Source organism: Coloeus monedula (assembly GCF_965178545.1).
Source record: "Coloeus monedula genome assembly, chromosome: 5".
In the NCBI taxonomy this organism is placed as follows: Eukaryota; Metazoa; Chordata; class Aves; order Passeriformes; family Corvidae; genus Coloeus; species Coloeus monedula.
The window spans coordinates 34,615,767-34,633,096 of NC_138785.1; the positions used below are offsets into that span (position 1 = coordinate 34,615,767).

At 38.7% G+C, this 17,330-nt stretch overlaps 1 protein-coding gene across 6 annotated transcripts in view; it reads right to left on the reverse strand.

Annotated features, from left to right (window-relative positions):
- The window catches only part of RAP1GDS1 (Rap1 GTPase-GDP dissociation stimulator 1), a 90,755-nt gene that overhangs the window by 38,162 nt on the left and 35,263 nt on the right, over window positions 1–17,330 (reverse strand). For 2 of the 6 annotated variants that reach the window (XM_082282464.1, XM_082282462.1), the window contains exons 3-4: window positions 5,784–5,906; window positions 708–833 (exon numbers count right to left, since the gene is read on the reverse strand). In XM_082282464.1, the coding sequence (XP_082138590.1) occupies window positions 708–833; window positions 5,784–5,906 (249 nt within the window). Of the gene's footprint in view, window positions 1–707; window positions 834–5,722; window positions 5,907–17,330 lie in introns of those variants that run through there. The other 4 variants (XM_082282465.1, XM_082282466.1, XM_082282463.1 and 1 more) reach the window with 4 other exon arrangements.

Genomic DNA, 17,330 nt, shown 5'->3' on the forward strand with positions numbered 1-17,330 from the left:
CATTTTCAAAACACTGCAACCGCTGGTTTGGTTTTGCAGATGACACAGGCATGCATGTAATCAGCACATGGAGTCACAACTGCATTTCAAAACTCAATTGCTTCTCAGTGTAAAAATTCATTGTGCCCATAAAAAGCTAAAAAACCTCACCAACCTCCCCCTGCCTCCACCCTTGACTACCAAAAATAATAATAATAGGTAATCCTGGAGCAATTGATTGGCCACATAAGAATTTTGAGAATCAGCAACATAACTCAGGCATCATTCCAGCCACATATGCAGCTCTGCACAGATTTTAGACTGGTTAGAATATGAATATTCCCTTCTGACTCTGTTCCCTTCTGACACATTCTGTTTAAGGAAAAATTAACTGTTCAGTGCCTCTGCATATGTAGGATCTGCTCCTTGAAAACCTAGTTCATTATGTTTGAGAAAACCCCTCAAAAAAACCAAGCCCAGGATCAGAAAGCCTTCCAATTCTTATATCCAACTGTATCACAATATTGAAGAGGTGTTTTATTCTTTCTGTCACAAAAGCATTATGCAAGTGTGATGTTCAATTTTCCCATACAATCAGAAGAATCGTGGGGTAAATAAAAACCGAGAAAAGAGGAAAATGACCCCCCAGGACACAACAGACAGAACACCAAAACATTGCCTCCCTTCCACAGGAGCATGTACAAAATACAGCAGATTTCAACACTCACGGCTATCGTAGCATATATTGCCCAGGGCACGGCCTGTTTGAAGCAATACTTCCTGGTCTTTGCAGTTTAACAGCTGCACCAAGGGAGGGATCAACCCAGCATCCACACAGGGGTTCCGCATGAATTCTGCCAATAAAGCAAAGCCTGTTAATGCAAGGCCAGCTATTTCCAGTTTCATCAATTCCAGTTACACTGGCCTGGCAACTGGGCCTTTTGTGTGCCTAAACACGTGCACAGACAAACAGTGTAAATTCTCATGCAAGTTTCTAGAGAAAAAGCCCAAGTCAGGATTTGGGCTTAATTCTTTCCATTATTTTCTAATTTAGAAGGAATTAAGGGTATTTAATTGACTTCCATGGAAACTAATTTAACACAGTTCAGACTAACCATATTTTTAGCATCACAAAGAAGTGCTGAAAAGAACAGTGAATTCACAACAAATTCAACATAAACTAGAATTACTAAATAACACAAAAGATGACTTAAAACTAGTATTCTAGGGCAGCATTTTTTTTCTCTCTATTCCCTTAATTAGAATTCTGGAAAAGCTTTTGCTTTAAAAGAATTTTTAAAAAATTAATTAAAGCTCAGTAACAGGCTTTTATTTGGAAGGTGAAGAAAGGAATGGAAAAAGAGAATGAGAAATACAAGAGTTTATGTGAACCCAAAGGCCTGTAGTGTTCCACAATCTAACACTGCCTACCATGGGAGGAAAGGTAGAGGATCCATCCACTGCAAGTTCTCTGCCCTTCCCTCCTGCTATGCCACAGAGAACCAAGGAATTATTTCACATCTGTGTAAGTCATAGAGAACTATCCTGGTGTTAGAGACATAAAGGGATGTTCTCCACAAGGAGATATAGCTAGGCAGGCATTGTGCTGTACATTTTAAAAAGCAGTTTTATAGAGTGTTACTTTACTACAGAGCACCCTTTAGAGATGTAGTATTGTAAGGCAAATGGTCAGCATGTTTTTGATTTGTTCTGAACTACAAATTATCACAGACTCAGAGAGTGGGTAAGATTGGAAGGGACCGCAATGGCTCATCTGGTCCAACCTTCCTGCTTAAGCAATGTCATCCTAGAACACATGGCACAGGATTGCATCCAGATAGTTCTTGGATATCTGCAGTGAAAGAGACTCCACAACCCCTCTGGGTAATCTGTTGCAGTGCTCGGTCACCTGCACAGTAAAGAAGTTCTTCATACACTGGTAAGGTTCCCTCTTTGTTGTCTGCTCTCGAGGCTGAACAGGCCCGGCTCCCTCAGCCTTTCCTCATAAGAGATGCTCCAGTCCCCTCATCACTCTTGTGGCCTCTGCTGAACCTGCCCCAGGGGCTCCATGTCTCTCTTGTGCTGAGGAGCCCAGAACTGGACACAGCATTCCAGATGTGCCCCACCAGGGCTGAGTAGAGGGGCAAGTTATGTCACTTTCTGAACCTAAACAATATTGGATCTTTCAGAGTGAGTTTACCTTTGTGTTACTTAGTCATTTACGAGACAGAATGAACCAGTGTGTACAATCCCCCTAAAAACAGACAAGAAAATTTCTCTGATTCTGGATCAACAGAACTCCTCATGGCAATAACTCAAAGACTTCATACAATGCTTGAAGTACAAATACATCTTCTTAAGTACTCCTGTTGTTGCACCTATTACAATGTTCTTTGATGTTTCAGTAGCTACAAAATCTAGCCTCTTTTGTATTTAATCCTGCAGTGTTGTTTTAGCCAAAGAATTGTCAGAGGTAAGCAATTCTCATGTGATGATAAACTCTGATACATCAACAAGCAGATTACGAAGAATCAGCAATATCTATACACTTGCACAGGTCCAAGAGAAGACAGTTGTGAGCACAATTAACCCAACTTCCTGAAGTACTGGAACATTTTAGAACTGTGGCCAGATGCTACAGTGTGATAGATGGTGACACTATCCGCTGTAATGAATGTAACAAATATCAGATACATCTGGTCTTTAAAACTGGTCTTGCCATGTCCTTGTAATGTTCAGTCTATTTCTTTATTACCCACTTTCAACTTCATTGCAATATTTATTTACTAGACGTATTTAGTTTCTTCCTCTGTATTCTCTGTCCCCTCAGCCTCTTCCTCCCAATTGCCTGTAAAAACTCTTCTCTGTTCCTCAGCTACCCCTGCATCACTTTCCTTTACACCCACTAATTTACCAGTCTCTACATCAAAGTCAGATTTTTTTTTCTCCTAGTCTGTATCAGGAAATGAGACTTGTTCTCTCCTAAAAGACTGAGAGATTTCAGTCTGTTCTGCTGTTTGTTTAGGTTCTTCCTCACATGGTAAAAAGGAGTAAGAAACCCTTCCTCCACTCTCCCTCCATTTGGAGTGAGCAGAAGCTTTTCTGCAACAAAATCGTTGGTCAATATGCTGAGCAAACCTGTATTTATCAAGGTCATGTAAGAGCAAGAAGTAAAAGAAATGGTGCCATATGTATCAAAATAGATCTGTGAAACAGGAACAAAAATGTGGTAACTGCAACTACTTTTGCAGCTGATACTACACAGAGGTAATAGAAGAATGAGAAAATGATTGACAACATGGTCTTTAAAATGTTTACACTAGCCTGGGAGAGAAATGAAGCAGATCCTTTGAAGGAAACAGTGAAGAATCACTTAAGAAGTTAGAAGGAGAACCACTGAGGACAGAGTAACATAAACCAAGAGAACAAGATTTTGAAAGAGAAATGTAACTGTGTTGTAGTACTACAGACTGTGAAGACGATGTTCTCTCATTCCTGCACGTGGTAAAGACTAAAAACCTTGGAAGAAGGTTTAAAAGGTCTACAGTGGAGAGAGAAACTCCACATAGCAAGTGCATCTGAGCCTTCATGATGCTCACATGATGGCTGTAGCTGGAGAGACATATGTGACTAAGGGGAGTTCTGTATGTTTGGATGTTTAAAATAGGAGAGACAAATTTGAGCTCAAGCTGGGAGGAGGAAGAGTCATGTGAGCAGAAGAGGTGAAACAGCAAGAGCATGAAGAGGTGAAAAGGAAGAGATGAAACAAGACAAAACCACTAAGGCAAGTAGAGAGATTCGATGTGGTCAGATGTGTTTGTGTGTAAGATCATATGAGGGGAACGTGAGAGGAAAACAAGAAGTGGGGAAGGAAAAGATGCTCTTTTATCAGTAACACCCAAAATCAGAGGCTCTGCTCCCAGCTCTGGCAGTAGTGCATGGCATGACCACTCAGAGAATGGGTTTAATGCCTACTATCCACAGAATGTTGATAATACAAATTTCTCAAACTGCCCTGAAGTTTGTTGAAAACAGGTACAATATAAGCATTAAACTCTTGCATTTTTATGCAATAAAACAAAGAAAACAATAGAATTCAAATGAAGTATTCCCCACTATCCTGCTTAAGTAACTATTTCAACAGAGTTAGAAACCAATGAGAAATACCCAGATGATCTCAGTCTTGAAAGCACTGGGCACCTTAAATAATTTCTGAATATCTCCACTTTAACCTTGGCTGACAGAGGTCCCAGTTATACCTGCAAATGACCCTAAGAAAAAGACAAAAACTATTTTGTATGATGAACCAGGTAAAATGGCAGCTTTTCTGAGAGTGTACATAAAGCATCTGTTTAAAACCTGTCAGGAAAAAGGACACATTAGAAACTATTCAGACATTTCATGTGTTATTTCACATTTGATATATACTGGCTAAAATGCGCCATAAGAGAGTCTTTGAGGAAACAATACATAGTAATCAGTTTAGCTACTGTGAACATTGATTTAATTCATAACTTTTCCCCCCTTGGGTAGGAGCTAAAAGGACCAACTGTGAGGACACATGGTTGACAGTGATGTTCTAAATGTACTTGTTATGAATTCATTAGGTACAGAAAAAAAAAAGCCTGTGATACATTTGCCTAAATCTCTATCATTCTGAAACATTTCTAAATTTAAATTTCTATGTACATATTTTTTACTGGCTCTTAATCTAAATAATTTTAACACTTAGAAACTAAATATATATCTTTTCTCATTAATGTTGTTTCTGAATAACCATATATAGCTCTGTCTCAAAACCAGCAAACTGGGTGGAAGTCACCATGGGGGTATCAGTAAGAAGCTGTAGTTTTGTGATTCCACAGAAAAGGTGGAAAAGGAATGTGAAAGTAGTCAGCAAGAATGTAGCCCTTTCCCTGAAGGGGCATCAGCAGGAGCTGGAGGGGGATAAGGCTGCCAGGACAGCAGTTAAGGGACATCATACTCTTCTCTGTCTGGCCTGCAGGGAAGGAAAGTCCAAAATGGAATCTGTGCCTCTTAAGCTGGGACAGCAGCACGTCCAGGAATGAGAAAAGTCAGTCACATACATCCTCTACCCTCATCACAGGGTCTGCCAATAATGTCTGCCTGCAAGGATGAGGCCATTCTTCTGAGCTCAAGATATGCAGGTATTTGGTGAGGTTAATGATAATCCTGTCTAAAGAAAAATTTAAATAGTTTGTTTATTATCTCCTATGTTATATTACATACTGTATGTATACAATCCATACCAAAATGGACCTGATTCTTATTTGGGACTTAATCTAACACAGATAGTGCTCTTTAGGTAGGACTAATTGGTTTCAGTGTGGTATCAAAGGCCTCATAATGGTAATAATCTTACGAAAAATCTCAGACCAAAGAAATTATCTACTATCCTTTAACCACTGTATAGATCCTATTGCTATAACTATGGGCACTATGCATAACTGGCTGCACACATTGTGCATGTCTCTTTTTACATGCTGTTCATATAGAAATGCATTTCACCAGTGGTGGGCTATTTCTGCCCAGTAAATTACGTTACTGTCTTAAAAACTAAACAGCATGAAAGTAAGAGTAAAAAAAATTCCAGCAGCCAAATGCTGTTTTGATTGTATTAAAAAGTAGAGAAAAAAAATTAGGCAAAACAAAAAGAGTGAAAGGGAGGGACATGAAAGGTGTCTAAGCTATAAAATGAAAACATAAATGAAGTAAAACATACTGACAAGTGAGGTGAAAAACTGAAGATGTTCCAGCAGAAAAGTTCTTGTAGAAAACCTCACCATTTCTGGCTACTTCTGCTATGATGTTAGCTACTTTTGCTGTGCAGGAAGATTGTGGCATCAACAGACTCGCGAACACCTGAAGAACTCCACTTTTCTGGATTTTTTCACTTGTCTCCGTATCTGAAAAACACATCACACAAAAATGACTAGTGCATCAAATTATTTTGGGGAAGAACAGAATAAAAAGCAGAAGGGAAGTCTTCTCAAAAGTAATTATGAAAGTCATTATTTCCCATATAAGAAGACAGGTGTTATTTCAGTAACCATACTTATTTTATCTGATGTACTCATAGAATACTTTGCCATTTTGAATCAATTGATCTTTATAAGGTGACTGCTATATAAGTATATACAGATAAATACTCATGCTTACATGGGGAAAATACTGGAGAGACTGGTAGAAAGACTAAAGGTCATAAACTGATATGCAGCAGATGAAGGTATTATATAAAAGTCAAGGAATGACACTGCAAAGAGATGTATTACTGGAAATGTTCAAGGAATGATGGGGGAAGTCCTTACAGTTTAGGGTACAGCTTAATGCAGTGTAGGAATCAGAAACTGGAGAAGAGGAAGAGCTAAGATGATCCTAGTTCTAGACTTCTCTTGCACTCACTTAAATATCTTCTATGTTACTCTGTTACTCAGTAGTTTCAGTATAGCCTCAGTAGAAGTGAAAGGGAAAAACACTGAGTTTCCTGTAGCAGGTATCAAAGACTCGTGACAAAAGCCCTCCCACTTCTGTACGTAATAAGAGGAATTGTGCAGCTGCTCCCTGACAGGGCCCCACCTAACATTGCTGGCCAACAGCTCTGTAACAAACTGAAAACCAACATTGGTTCAATTGCAGTTAAAGACAAGGTACTAGATGCCATGACATATTTTCTAATGCTTTAAAAATGGCTTATTTGAGATGAATATTAGTGTGACATACTAATAGTACGACTAGATGGCAGCTATCATTTTAGAAAGCAGCATGACTCCTTAAGCCGTTTATAAGGGAAGTTATTTGCCTTCTTCAGAGTTTACTGTGAGATGCTCCAATTGATGACTTTTGCAAAGCAAAACAAATCCATCTGAACGCACTTTGCAACCACTCTTTGGCTGTGCTTCACCCGTGAATTGATAACGACATACCACACCCTCTCTCCTCTTCCTCCTCCCTTTCCTCACTCTCAGGGCTGCAACTGAATTTGATTTGTGGCAGCCCCAGGACCACTAAGCTGCCTCTAGGAGTGGGAGAGATCCACTCAAGCTGCCCCTGAACAGAAGCCAGCACAAGCCCGGCAGATGTGACTCACATTGGTTTTGTGGCTCACACACAGTATGTACATGCTTCAGTGTCTCAGAGTTTGTTATGTCTACGTGACAGAAAACAGACTAAAAAGTGAGAACTTCAAGTCTGGATTGCAGTTATGGCTCCCATTTCTGTATATAATTCCAATTTGGGATGTTTGGGTAGGACCACTCAGCTGCAATATGTCGGTGATGACATCTGATTACAAACAGATTTGGTATCAATAAAGATTAACCTCAACATCTCATGCATAATATAAATGCTAATTATTATTAACTGTTTGCAATCTAGTTAACTGGAATTTTTAAAATACACTGAAAAAACCTCTCAAAAGATATAATGCAAAGGAGCTTATGGATCATTTGGAAGCTTTTATAAACTGACATATAGCATGTATTTAGCAGCAATATTTTCCAATGGATATAGACACGCAAAATGAAAGTTTGAATTTAGAGAAAATCATAGTAGGACTAAAGACTGGTCCAGACATCTTAGATGTCTATTAAGGAAGAGCCTCTCTCACCTTTAAGTTCAAAACTCAAAGTACAGAATTCAAAATGCAAAATATGGGTATATGTGAACCTGTATTAGTAGGCAGGAGACATAAATGCATTTTCTCCTGTCACACTGCTGAGATATACAGTATCCAGTTATATTTTTTCGGTCTGTAGTTTGATGGACTCATTACTGCGCAAAGCATAAATTACATAAGTACAACTAAATATATCCTGCAAGAAGTGGGAAAATAAAATTAAGTGCTTCTCTGGGCAAGTTGTGTGCAGCAGATACACCCTGATTTATTTTATTAAGAAAAGCAACTCAGCGCCAATAAAAGCATAGCCCTAACAGACCTCTCAGAAATTGGGAAATCAGCTGGGATCACGCAGATGGAAACTGACCAACGACTTGTTCTTACTCTGAAGCAGTAGAGGAGGCACACCTGCATATATTCATCCTTTGAAACCAACATCCTAATGTTTCTTGTTAGCCAGCTGGGTATCAATGTTAAACTTTTGCTAGTCATAAAAGAGGGAAGAGTAATTCATTTAACCAGCAGTGAGTGCAGAACACCCCTGCTTCTACTCTACTCTGGGTGAGCACTCAAGCATCATTATTTGGGGAAAAGCACATTACTCTGGCATGAGGCAGAAGAATTACTACTATCAGCCCACAGCGCTCTCTGAGGCATTTTTGCCAGGAATTGCCTTAGGTGTAAAAAATGCCACAGGGCGCTTCAGCTTGTCTACTCCAAGTCTAAGTAAGCACTGCTCTTCCTCTGCAGAACACATACAATTTACACTTGGTGTAATACACAAATTAATTCAGTTTCAAAATAGATGACAGCATGACACAAAATCTTTGCAAGTAGTTTATAGTAGATCCTCCATATAAGGCATCCTAAGAGAATGTGCCAGGAAAATTACTCTTCCATCCTCATGCACATTACTCTATCTTGTATCTGCAAAATAAATACATTTTTTTTCCAGGGATTCTGTGTTCATCATATTAAAGTTCTAATAAAGAAGGTGGAAAAAAAAAATGTACTGTAATATACAAATTAATTTCTTAAGTCACATATAATTAGCAGATATTTTTGTTATAGGAAACCAATCTTTCTGGAGTTTTGAAATGCTTAAACAGGGAAGGGTATTGTTAAATATAGCATTTTTGCTCAGTATTTTTTATATTCTTTCAAAGGAGGAAGGCAAATGATGCACAGGGCTGCCCTGCCAAGTCCAGAGGAAGATCTTTAACCACCCTTCACCTGTCTGCAGAGTCAACTGTACGCTCAGTTCAGGTACTAAGTGTTAAAATGCATGTCTGTAGATGAGAATACCAAGGTGGAGGTCTTGAGGATGATTTCAGCACAGCTATAGGTATATAAGCATTGCTTATAGTGCCTAAATGGGACAATTGTTTCACTTGCAAGACACAAGCAGTCCAGTGTGTGACTCTCCTTTGTGCTCAGCTTCATATAATATGTGTCCTGTATAAATACCTAAAACATACAGGGACATAGGAACAGAAATGCAGGGAAGTGTGTGTCATGTTATTCTTTGGAGTGGGCAATAGATTGTCATGTTTATGTAGCAGGACTTTCACTGTGATTATAAAAATCATCAGTTGTTTTTGATTCTGCAGAACCTGAGAGACTGGGAGACCACACACATCAATGCTGCCAAAGTGCTGGTACCCCTACCACTGCCTGGCTCTAGGAGAAATAATGTAGAGTTTGCTGAGAGTTAGAAACTGCTAGTGGCTTTAGCATAGGCAACTCTCAACTCTTGCCTTTATTTGTTCTCTTCAGAGGCTGGAAAAAGCCCACCTGGCTTCCTGTCTCTCTGTGTGTATGCACTAAAGAGGTATTATTTATTAAGGATATTAATCTTCTGCATGCTGGTTTCATTCTGGGCTTCCTCATAAATTATTAAGAGGCTAAATTATTTTGAAAACTTATTTCAGTTGTTATCTTTTAAATTGCTATTTCAATTGTAGTTGGAGCATGTAAACCCAAAAAATTTCTCCAGGAACAAGAAAGACCTAGGCAAATCTCTACCACATATTCTCCTCCTGTGCTTTCTATACTGGCCAAAAAGGAAATCACAGACAATATTCCTTTAGCAGAATGGCACCCCCTTTAAATCTATTAAATTTGTGTCTGAAAGAAACCTAGACATCTAGATAGCCTGACATTAGGGTGCCATATCTCAAAATCCTTTTGCTATCTGTGATGTATCTGTGATTTCAAATACTTTCTTTCAAAGCCTGATTTTCAGTCTGCTTACACCAGCCCACCCCTAGAGCTGTCCCCTGTCTTAAAGCAAAGAAGCTATAGGACTGTAACAATGCTGCATTAAAAACAGCCCTTTTGCACACAGTCTAATACAGCATCACTGGAGGGGAAAACCCTCTAAGGTTAAGCCTGCTGCTTTAGATGTCTCCTTGTATCACTAGATATCAAGACAAAGGTATGTCAGATCACATAGTGTCAAAATCTTATTAATGTCATAGCTGAGTGATTAAAATGTCAATATGCTTGCTTTTTGTGGTTTTTGCAGTGACTGAAGTCAGAATAGTTAAGGGTGTGGGCAGGAAAATCTTTAATGCCACAGCTCAGAGCTGGTGAGCTGAGCACCATGGCTATCAGACTGGTTAAGTAGCAGAAATCATCGGAAAAAAAATCTAATGTGTTTAGAATTAAATTCTACACTCTCTTCCCTCTCAGCTCTATTTCCTCTGAAATTTCACTTCCCTTTATTCACTCTTTTCTCCTCTCTGTATTATTTTGTCCACCTTCGAATGAAAGAAAAGGCAGAAAGGGGGAAGGGAAAGGCAAGGCATATCTATCAGCAGTGCCTTGCTAGCAGAAGAAAGCTAGAGGCTCACCATTCCTACTCCCTATGAACAATGAGTTTAAGTTACACTATTAGGAGTAACCCGACAGTAGTAGGGGCTAGCACTGCAATAATTCCCATGTTGTGGAGCTTCACATCGCAGAATTATAAATAAACAGCTTTGTGAGGGTCCCCTTTATTAAGCAAACCATGTTTGCCATGTACTCTTTTGAAAAATGCATGTCTTTCCAGCTGCAAAGATGTTTTATAAACCTACTGAAACTACTGCAGAAAATTACCTTGCTTGATAATGTTCCTCCTACATGTACTCTCATCAGAAAGAGAAAGATGAACACATGAATAAATAATGATGAACCACATATATCATGAAAGGAAACTTCCATCTGCTCTTTCAGGAGGCAGAAGGGAAGAGAAGGAAGAGAACGAGGATATCTTTCGAACTGGCACATGCTCCTAACCACCACAATAAGAGGGTTCATGTGACCAAGCATAAGCACTGATGCTCTCTCCATATACAGCCTCCCTCAAGAAACATTGTCCCTCTCTCCACAGCCTCCTACTGTATTTTCCAAACCACAAAATGAAGATTTTAGTCTGGCTACAAAAGCACAAAAAGTGAGTTGTAAAAAACCTCAGAGAAACAAATTATATGCTCTCATGAAACAAAGAATGCACCACTGATAAAGACGTTTTGCTTAACAAACCTTAACCAAAGAGTCTGTTCTAATTATTAAGAGTTATTTTTACGGGGGAGGGGGGGAGAGGGGGGATGTCCTTTAATAATAATAATTTCTGGATAAAAATAACTGTATACATTTGATTTCTTTTTGGCATGCTCCTCCTCACACAAGGAAATCCCCAAAATCTGCTTGCTCACTTATCCTTCAAATTAGACACCTATGAGGCAAGGAGGGAGGATTCTTCCTTAGCTGTACAAATGTTTCCATCATGGTGTTTGCTCTGTTTTGTCTCTGTCAGCAGCTACAGGGCAACTTCAATTCCTATTTTTAATGGAGACACTACACAGATGTTTGTAATTAAAATCTCAGCTCTAACAAGGAAGGAAGGACAGATGGAGAAACAGATTTATCAACCAACTAGCTGCATGAGTCTCGATGATTAAATTCTCCAAAAGCTACATCCAAACTATAAAAGTGAATTTCAGGATGAGATTCTACGCATTGAATAGCCTGTTGCAGGTACCAATAGAAGTAAAAAATACGTGACATCTTTGCCTTCAATGAAGAAAAATGCACACCAATACTTCCACGAATAGGTCACAGCACAAGGCAGCATATTAAAGTTAGGCAGCTTGGAACCCCTGAGTTCCTGAACTGGATCCGGTTCCGAGCCCTGGCACATTGCTGGTGGATTTATCTGAGCTGTTCCCCTGCTCCCCCTTTCTGACTCACCCTCTCCAGGATGTAACCACTTCAGTAGCAAGGTTGCTGAAAGAGTTTGATGTCAGTGCCTGAGCTGCCAAGTTCGTTGTTTGGCATCTTAGTACAAATGTCATACACTCACACCTTTGTGTTTTGTATTCAGCCATTCCGACATTTTCCCCTGCCTCCTCTCTTACTTGTACTGACTGAACTTAGAACAGGTCCCAGGGTGAAGGGTATTCTCATGCTTTCGTTTTTCAAAATGTATAACAAATGCTAGTCCCATGGAGTAGAATCCTTTTTCCAAATTTGGTTTAGTTTATTAACATCAAATCAAATTTGAAAGCTGATAATTTTATACGCAGGAAATGGAAATGTTTCATGTTTCTTTTAAGCAATCTCTTAAGAGTGCTCTTAAGTGAGCTGAAATGCCTGCTGTGAAATTCCACCCTTTGCTTATTGAAAGAGTACATCTACACATAGAGGAATTCTTTAATCTACTGGTATTTTTAGTGAGCTTTGCTATCAGAGTAGCTTCAAGAAAACCTGATCTAAAAAAGATCACATTTTTAAGTTATAAGGGACTGGGGCAAAGCTAAGAATGAAACTGCAGACCTGAAATTGTGAATTACATGATCTCTAAATATAATCTTTTTGGTAAAAAGTAGGCGTTTTCCTTTGCATTTTTGAAATGCAATACAGAAGCAAAAGAAAAGGCCTGCCTTTTGAAAATGCAATACAGAGGCAATCTAAAAAAAAGATGTGTCAATTCTATTATCTGGAATTGCTATTCACTGATGCCTTCTGCAAAGAAAAAAAATGTAATAGTTAATCTTTATTTGGCACATTGTGTATTCAGTGAATAGCACTTGGAATTTAACACTTGGATAAACATTTAACTATCTGGCACTAACTAAATACATCACTATTAAGAGGAATTTATGTAAAATATAATCCCACTAAGCAGCAGTGATTACCATTCAGTATCATTAGGGTAACCCAGTTTACTGGGAAAAAGTCCAACAAAAAGCAGTCACCTTGATTTAGTATAGTTATACTATAATAATATATTATATACAGCACTTAATGAAGAAACATTTCTGGATTATGTGTGTACAATATCATGACAAGGCAACAGCCCATGAGCCAAGATGCAAAAAACATCCTTCTTCAGCAAAAAGAAGGAACACTTTACAACACAGTATTTGAGCCAAAACTCCCTCTTAAAAAATATTCATCAGGATCCCCAAAGTTTAGCAGGGCATTTGACTAGAAATCTTTGCAGGTAAGCTTAATGGCCTGCAATGAGCTTGACTGACTGAACTGGCCCAACTCAGTTTGAACCCCTGGCTCTTTTACAAGAGATGATCTGTGTCAGAAGCAGACTAGAGATTCTTGCTGGTCTGAGATGGGGGGTTTTGGTTTGACTGCTTCCTAGCAGCCACTCAGATACCTGCATTTAACTTTTCTTTTTTCTGTCAAAAATTTTATCTTTATATCTGTTTCTCCCTTCTGCTATTTCTCTCCTTCCTCTAAAATAAAAATCTTACATTCCACTGTGTTCCTTGTTACTCATCTGCTTAGTTTCATTTCTTCCTTTTTCATATCTACTCCCTCTCCCTCCCTCGGTTCGAATAGATATTAAATGCATTATGCCCACTCCACTGAAGTCCAAAGATGCTGAATCAAGATTTAGTAGTAGCTAAACAGACACTAGTTCATATTTCCAATATGTAAAGAAAACAAGTCCTACAAGGTACTGCAGGTAGCTTAGTGCTACTCTTAATATTTTTGTAGTTTCCAAGCCAATCAGGAATAATAATAAAGTCCTAAAATCTTTGTCATAGGCTAAGGACACCATCTTCCTAAAGAATACTTTAATCTCAGCAGAGAGCCATAAATTTCAGTAGACAGTTAGCAATGATACTGTTTCGTTTTCATCTTATTGGAGGAGGATGTTCTAGCTTTCATCTGCATATTACCTTTTCATGGATAATGCCATAAATATCTGTTGCTTGTTTGAATGTCCAGGCTGAGACACTTACATGTCAGGAGTAACATGCAGGCCCATGTCTGCTGGGTCTGAGTATACATCCATGGGTGGCCCCCTTCTCCTTCCAAGATCACAGGTGGGAGACATCTAACAGGGTACGCTGGAGAGCACACCTGAGGAGGATCAAAAATCCTCCTGGAAGAAAGACTGCTGCTAAGAAGAAAGGGTGATGCTAAAGATCAAAGAGGAATAAGAAAGCAAGGAAATGCTATTTGTCAGTGAACTTAATTCTACTAGTTACCAGTTGTTTTAATAGGCCACTAATCCAATTAGTACCATTGCCTACTCCATTGGTTGTGCTAAGCTCTCTTGATGTGCTTATGCACTGCCTTGTGTTGTCACAGCTTATGTTTGTAAAGTGTGTTAAAGCTGCAGGGATGCTGAAAGCTCTTTTTTTATTTATATGAAACAAGTGTGGCTAGAAGTTAGAGGGTCAGAATAGGGCCTGTAGACAGTTATTGTTTTAAGCTTTAATACTATGCAAGCATTCACATTCAAGAAAGCATTGTTTGTTGGCCACAATCTGCATGAAATGACAGTCGCATCATTTTACTCTTATTCTGCTCAAAGAGTTTCTCCAAAACAGAGAAAGGTTAGTGTGCTGATGTTTAGGAATATTTTTGCTTGAGCAAGCTCTGAAATGTGGAGCTTTTTCTCTGTGCTCCATTCCATGAAAGGGAATGGAGAAAGCTTAAGATGTCTAGCCAATGGGAAAAAATGAAGTGATTTCAGTTGTTTGTGCCTTAGAATAACTCTGCTATGACAAAAGGTTCTACAACTTAATTTTTTCTATGTTTGGGGCAGGAGGATAGATATTTTCATGCAAAATGTGAGAGGGCTGTGGAAACAAAAGACGAAATGAACGCTTCTTAATCCTCTGTGTACTAAAGAGGTACAAGGCTTCACTGAAATCAGATGGCACTTAGTGTTACCAGTTAAGCAGACAGCTGCCTACCTGATGCTGCAATCAATAAATAGGAGTACAAACACTATCAAGAATGTCAAAAACTAAATAGATAAAAATAGGCAAAGCTCGATTTTTCCGCTACAAATCAAAGGCACTAATAGGTTCAATAATACATTTTAAAATTTCAGGGTTTTTTTTAGTTGAGCTCTGAATTAAAGCATTATAAATGTCTAAATTCTCCACGATTTTTCTGCTCCAGTAGAGGAACTGTTCCATCTTCTATGGCCAGTAAAGATCAGGAAAAGGAACATCAAGTATAGGAAGTATGAGTACTAACTAAATTCAACAACATATGGAAGCCACGGCTATGAAGAACAGAATAAAATTAATTTCCAACTCAAATATAACCTCTGTGTAAACATATGGTTGTGAGAACTGGAAACCCACCAAAATAATTAAAGAGAGAAACTAGATGCCTGTGAAAACAGGTGCCCACCAAAGATTCAGGGCATTCGATGAAAAGTTTCACCACTGAGGAAGGAATGTGAGAAATCTGCTGTCCCTGCAGATATCCAAGATTTTCTTAAGCACTCCAGATGCTATTACATGCTCCTCTAGGGTGCCATCAGATACATTTCAGAAAACCCGCTGGTGACTTTCAAGAGAAAAACTGAACAAGAAGCTTTAGGTAGGGGGGATGAGCCCATGGTCCTTACACCGTAACACTGGAAGAGCAGGAAGTGATGGCAAAGCCTTACTACAAGTTGCTCAAGGAATTTGTAACAATGTTATTTTCTCTGATACAACACAGCCAGTATATATATTCTAAACAAAGAATGGCTTCAGCATACAGCCAAAATACCTTCTGGGGAAAAGCAAAATACTATTAAGAAACTGTGTGCATTATGGGAAGAAAAACGACATGCTAAAGTAGCCTTTGAATAATGCTGAGATCTCCAGTTTCAAGCATGAATTTAAGATTTTCATGTGTCATGTGATGGTTCTTTGAGTAACCAGGTATCAGCAATGCTCAACAAGTAGGAAACAGGGCATCTTAGCCAGCCACATCTTTAAGGTAAGGTGCATTATTTCGAATCTTTCCAATGTTTCTAAATCCTTTTCAAAACTGGGACCTTGCCCTCTTGCTTAAGCTTTTCTTTATTGCTGTGTTTTGCTTAACCATTTTTACACACAAACATGTAAACTCATATTCTTAGTTTCCTAAAAAGTATATGTAAAAAAATACTTCAAATGCATGTGCCAGCCTTTGCACTTCAACTACATGTCAGACATTTTCAGAGCCAGGTGCTGAAAGCTGGGATTAATGGGCATTTTCAGCCTCTTACACTGAGTACAGCAGAGCCAAAAATACCATTCAGATTTTTCAGATTTCTCATTTATCAAAACTGGGTTATTTATGTCTGCTATAACTTCTTGTATCTGAAACACAGCATGTCTGCACTAGCAGTAACTTTTTGTTGTTGTTAGTGCAATAATTATGTCCCAGAGAGCCTGCTGTTTAGAAGAAAACCTCTATTTCCTTTTTGCTTTCTTTCTCTCTGGCAGTCCTTTCTTGTGGACCTCTGCTTGGGGATCCTAGGATACGTGCACTTTTTTGATAAGCATAGTATTTATGAAATGGCTCTTAACAGGTATAAATTCATGTACGCTGATTGAAAATGGTGGCCAATGTTTTCTCTTGTAATTCCTTATACAAGACAATTAACCAATTATTCCCAATATCAAATAGTAGTACATACCCATATTTTTCTTTGGGTGCAAGATACAAAATAAAGCAATTATACTTCAGAATATGCTTCATTCCAGAAATGTAAGCATAAGATCTTTCAAATTACTTCTCTTCAGTACATGTCTTACTCATTCTTTTGAGCAGGTTTGTGCCTTTTCTGACTGTTATGATCATTCTACACTCCTTCCAGTCTGCTTCCAGATCAGCAAAATTCTTTCTAGACAATAACACAGCAATCCATGTCTGTACAGAATTAATCCAGATTCTATGGAGCAGACAATGGAGTAACTTGTTTTAATGCATAGTTGTTAAAAGAAAACGCATGCAATACATGACTTTCACCTCTTCATTGAATCTGGCTTTTGCTGCTAATAATGCTTATGGATCATGTACCCCAGCCTTTCCTTAAAAATCTGAATTATGCAAAGTTTAGCAGATGGTAAGCGCTTGCAGGTGGAGAGAGATCACGTATTTGTGTTTTTCTTTCAGAAGCAAGGTGGACAGCATCTCAGCTTACGTGAATGAGGTAGATCCACAGAGGTGAAAGGAGATCTTACACTACCTGTGAATCACAACTGATGTTACTGCAACCTTACGGCTTCAAAGTCCCCAGATATTCCAGTCAACTTCACTGGGAATGCTGAGGGAACTCCACACAAGATGAGGTATGTCATTATTCTAAAGCATTTCTAATGCATGTTTATGTCTTATTCTTCTGTCGTTGTCTCTTTCATCTTAACCTCCTCAGTTTTCTCTAGTGCCACAAGCTAGACCATATATGACTGGCCTCAGACAGAAG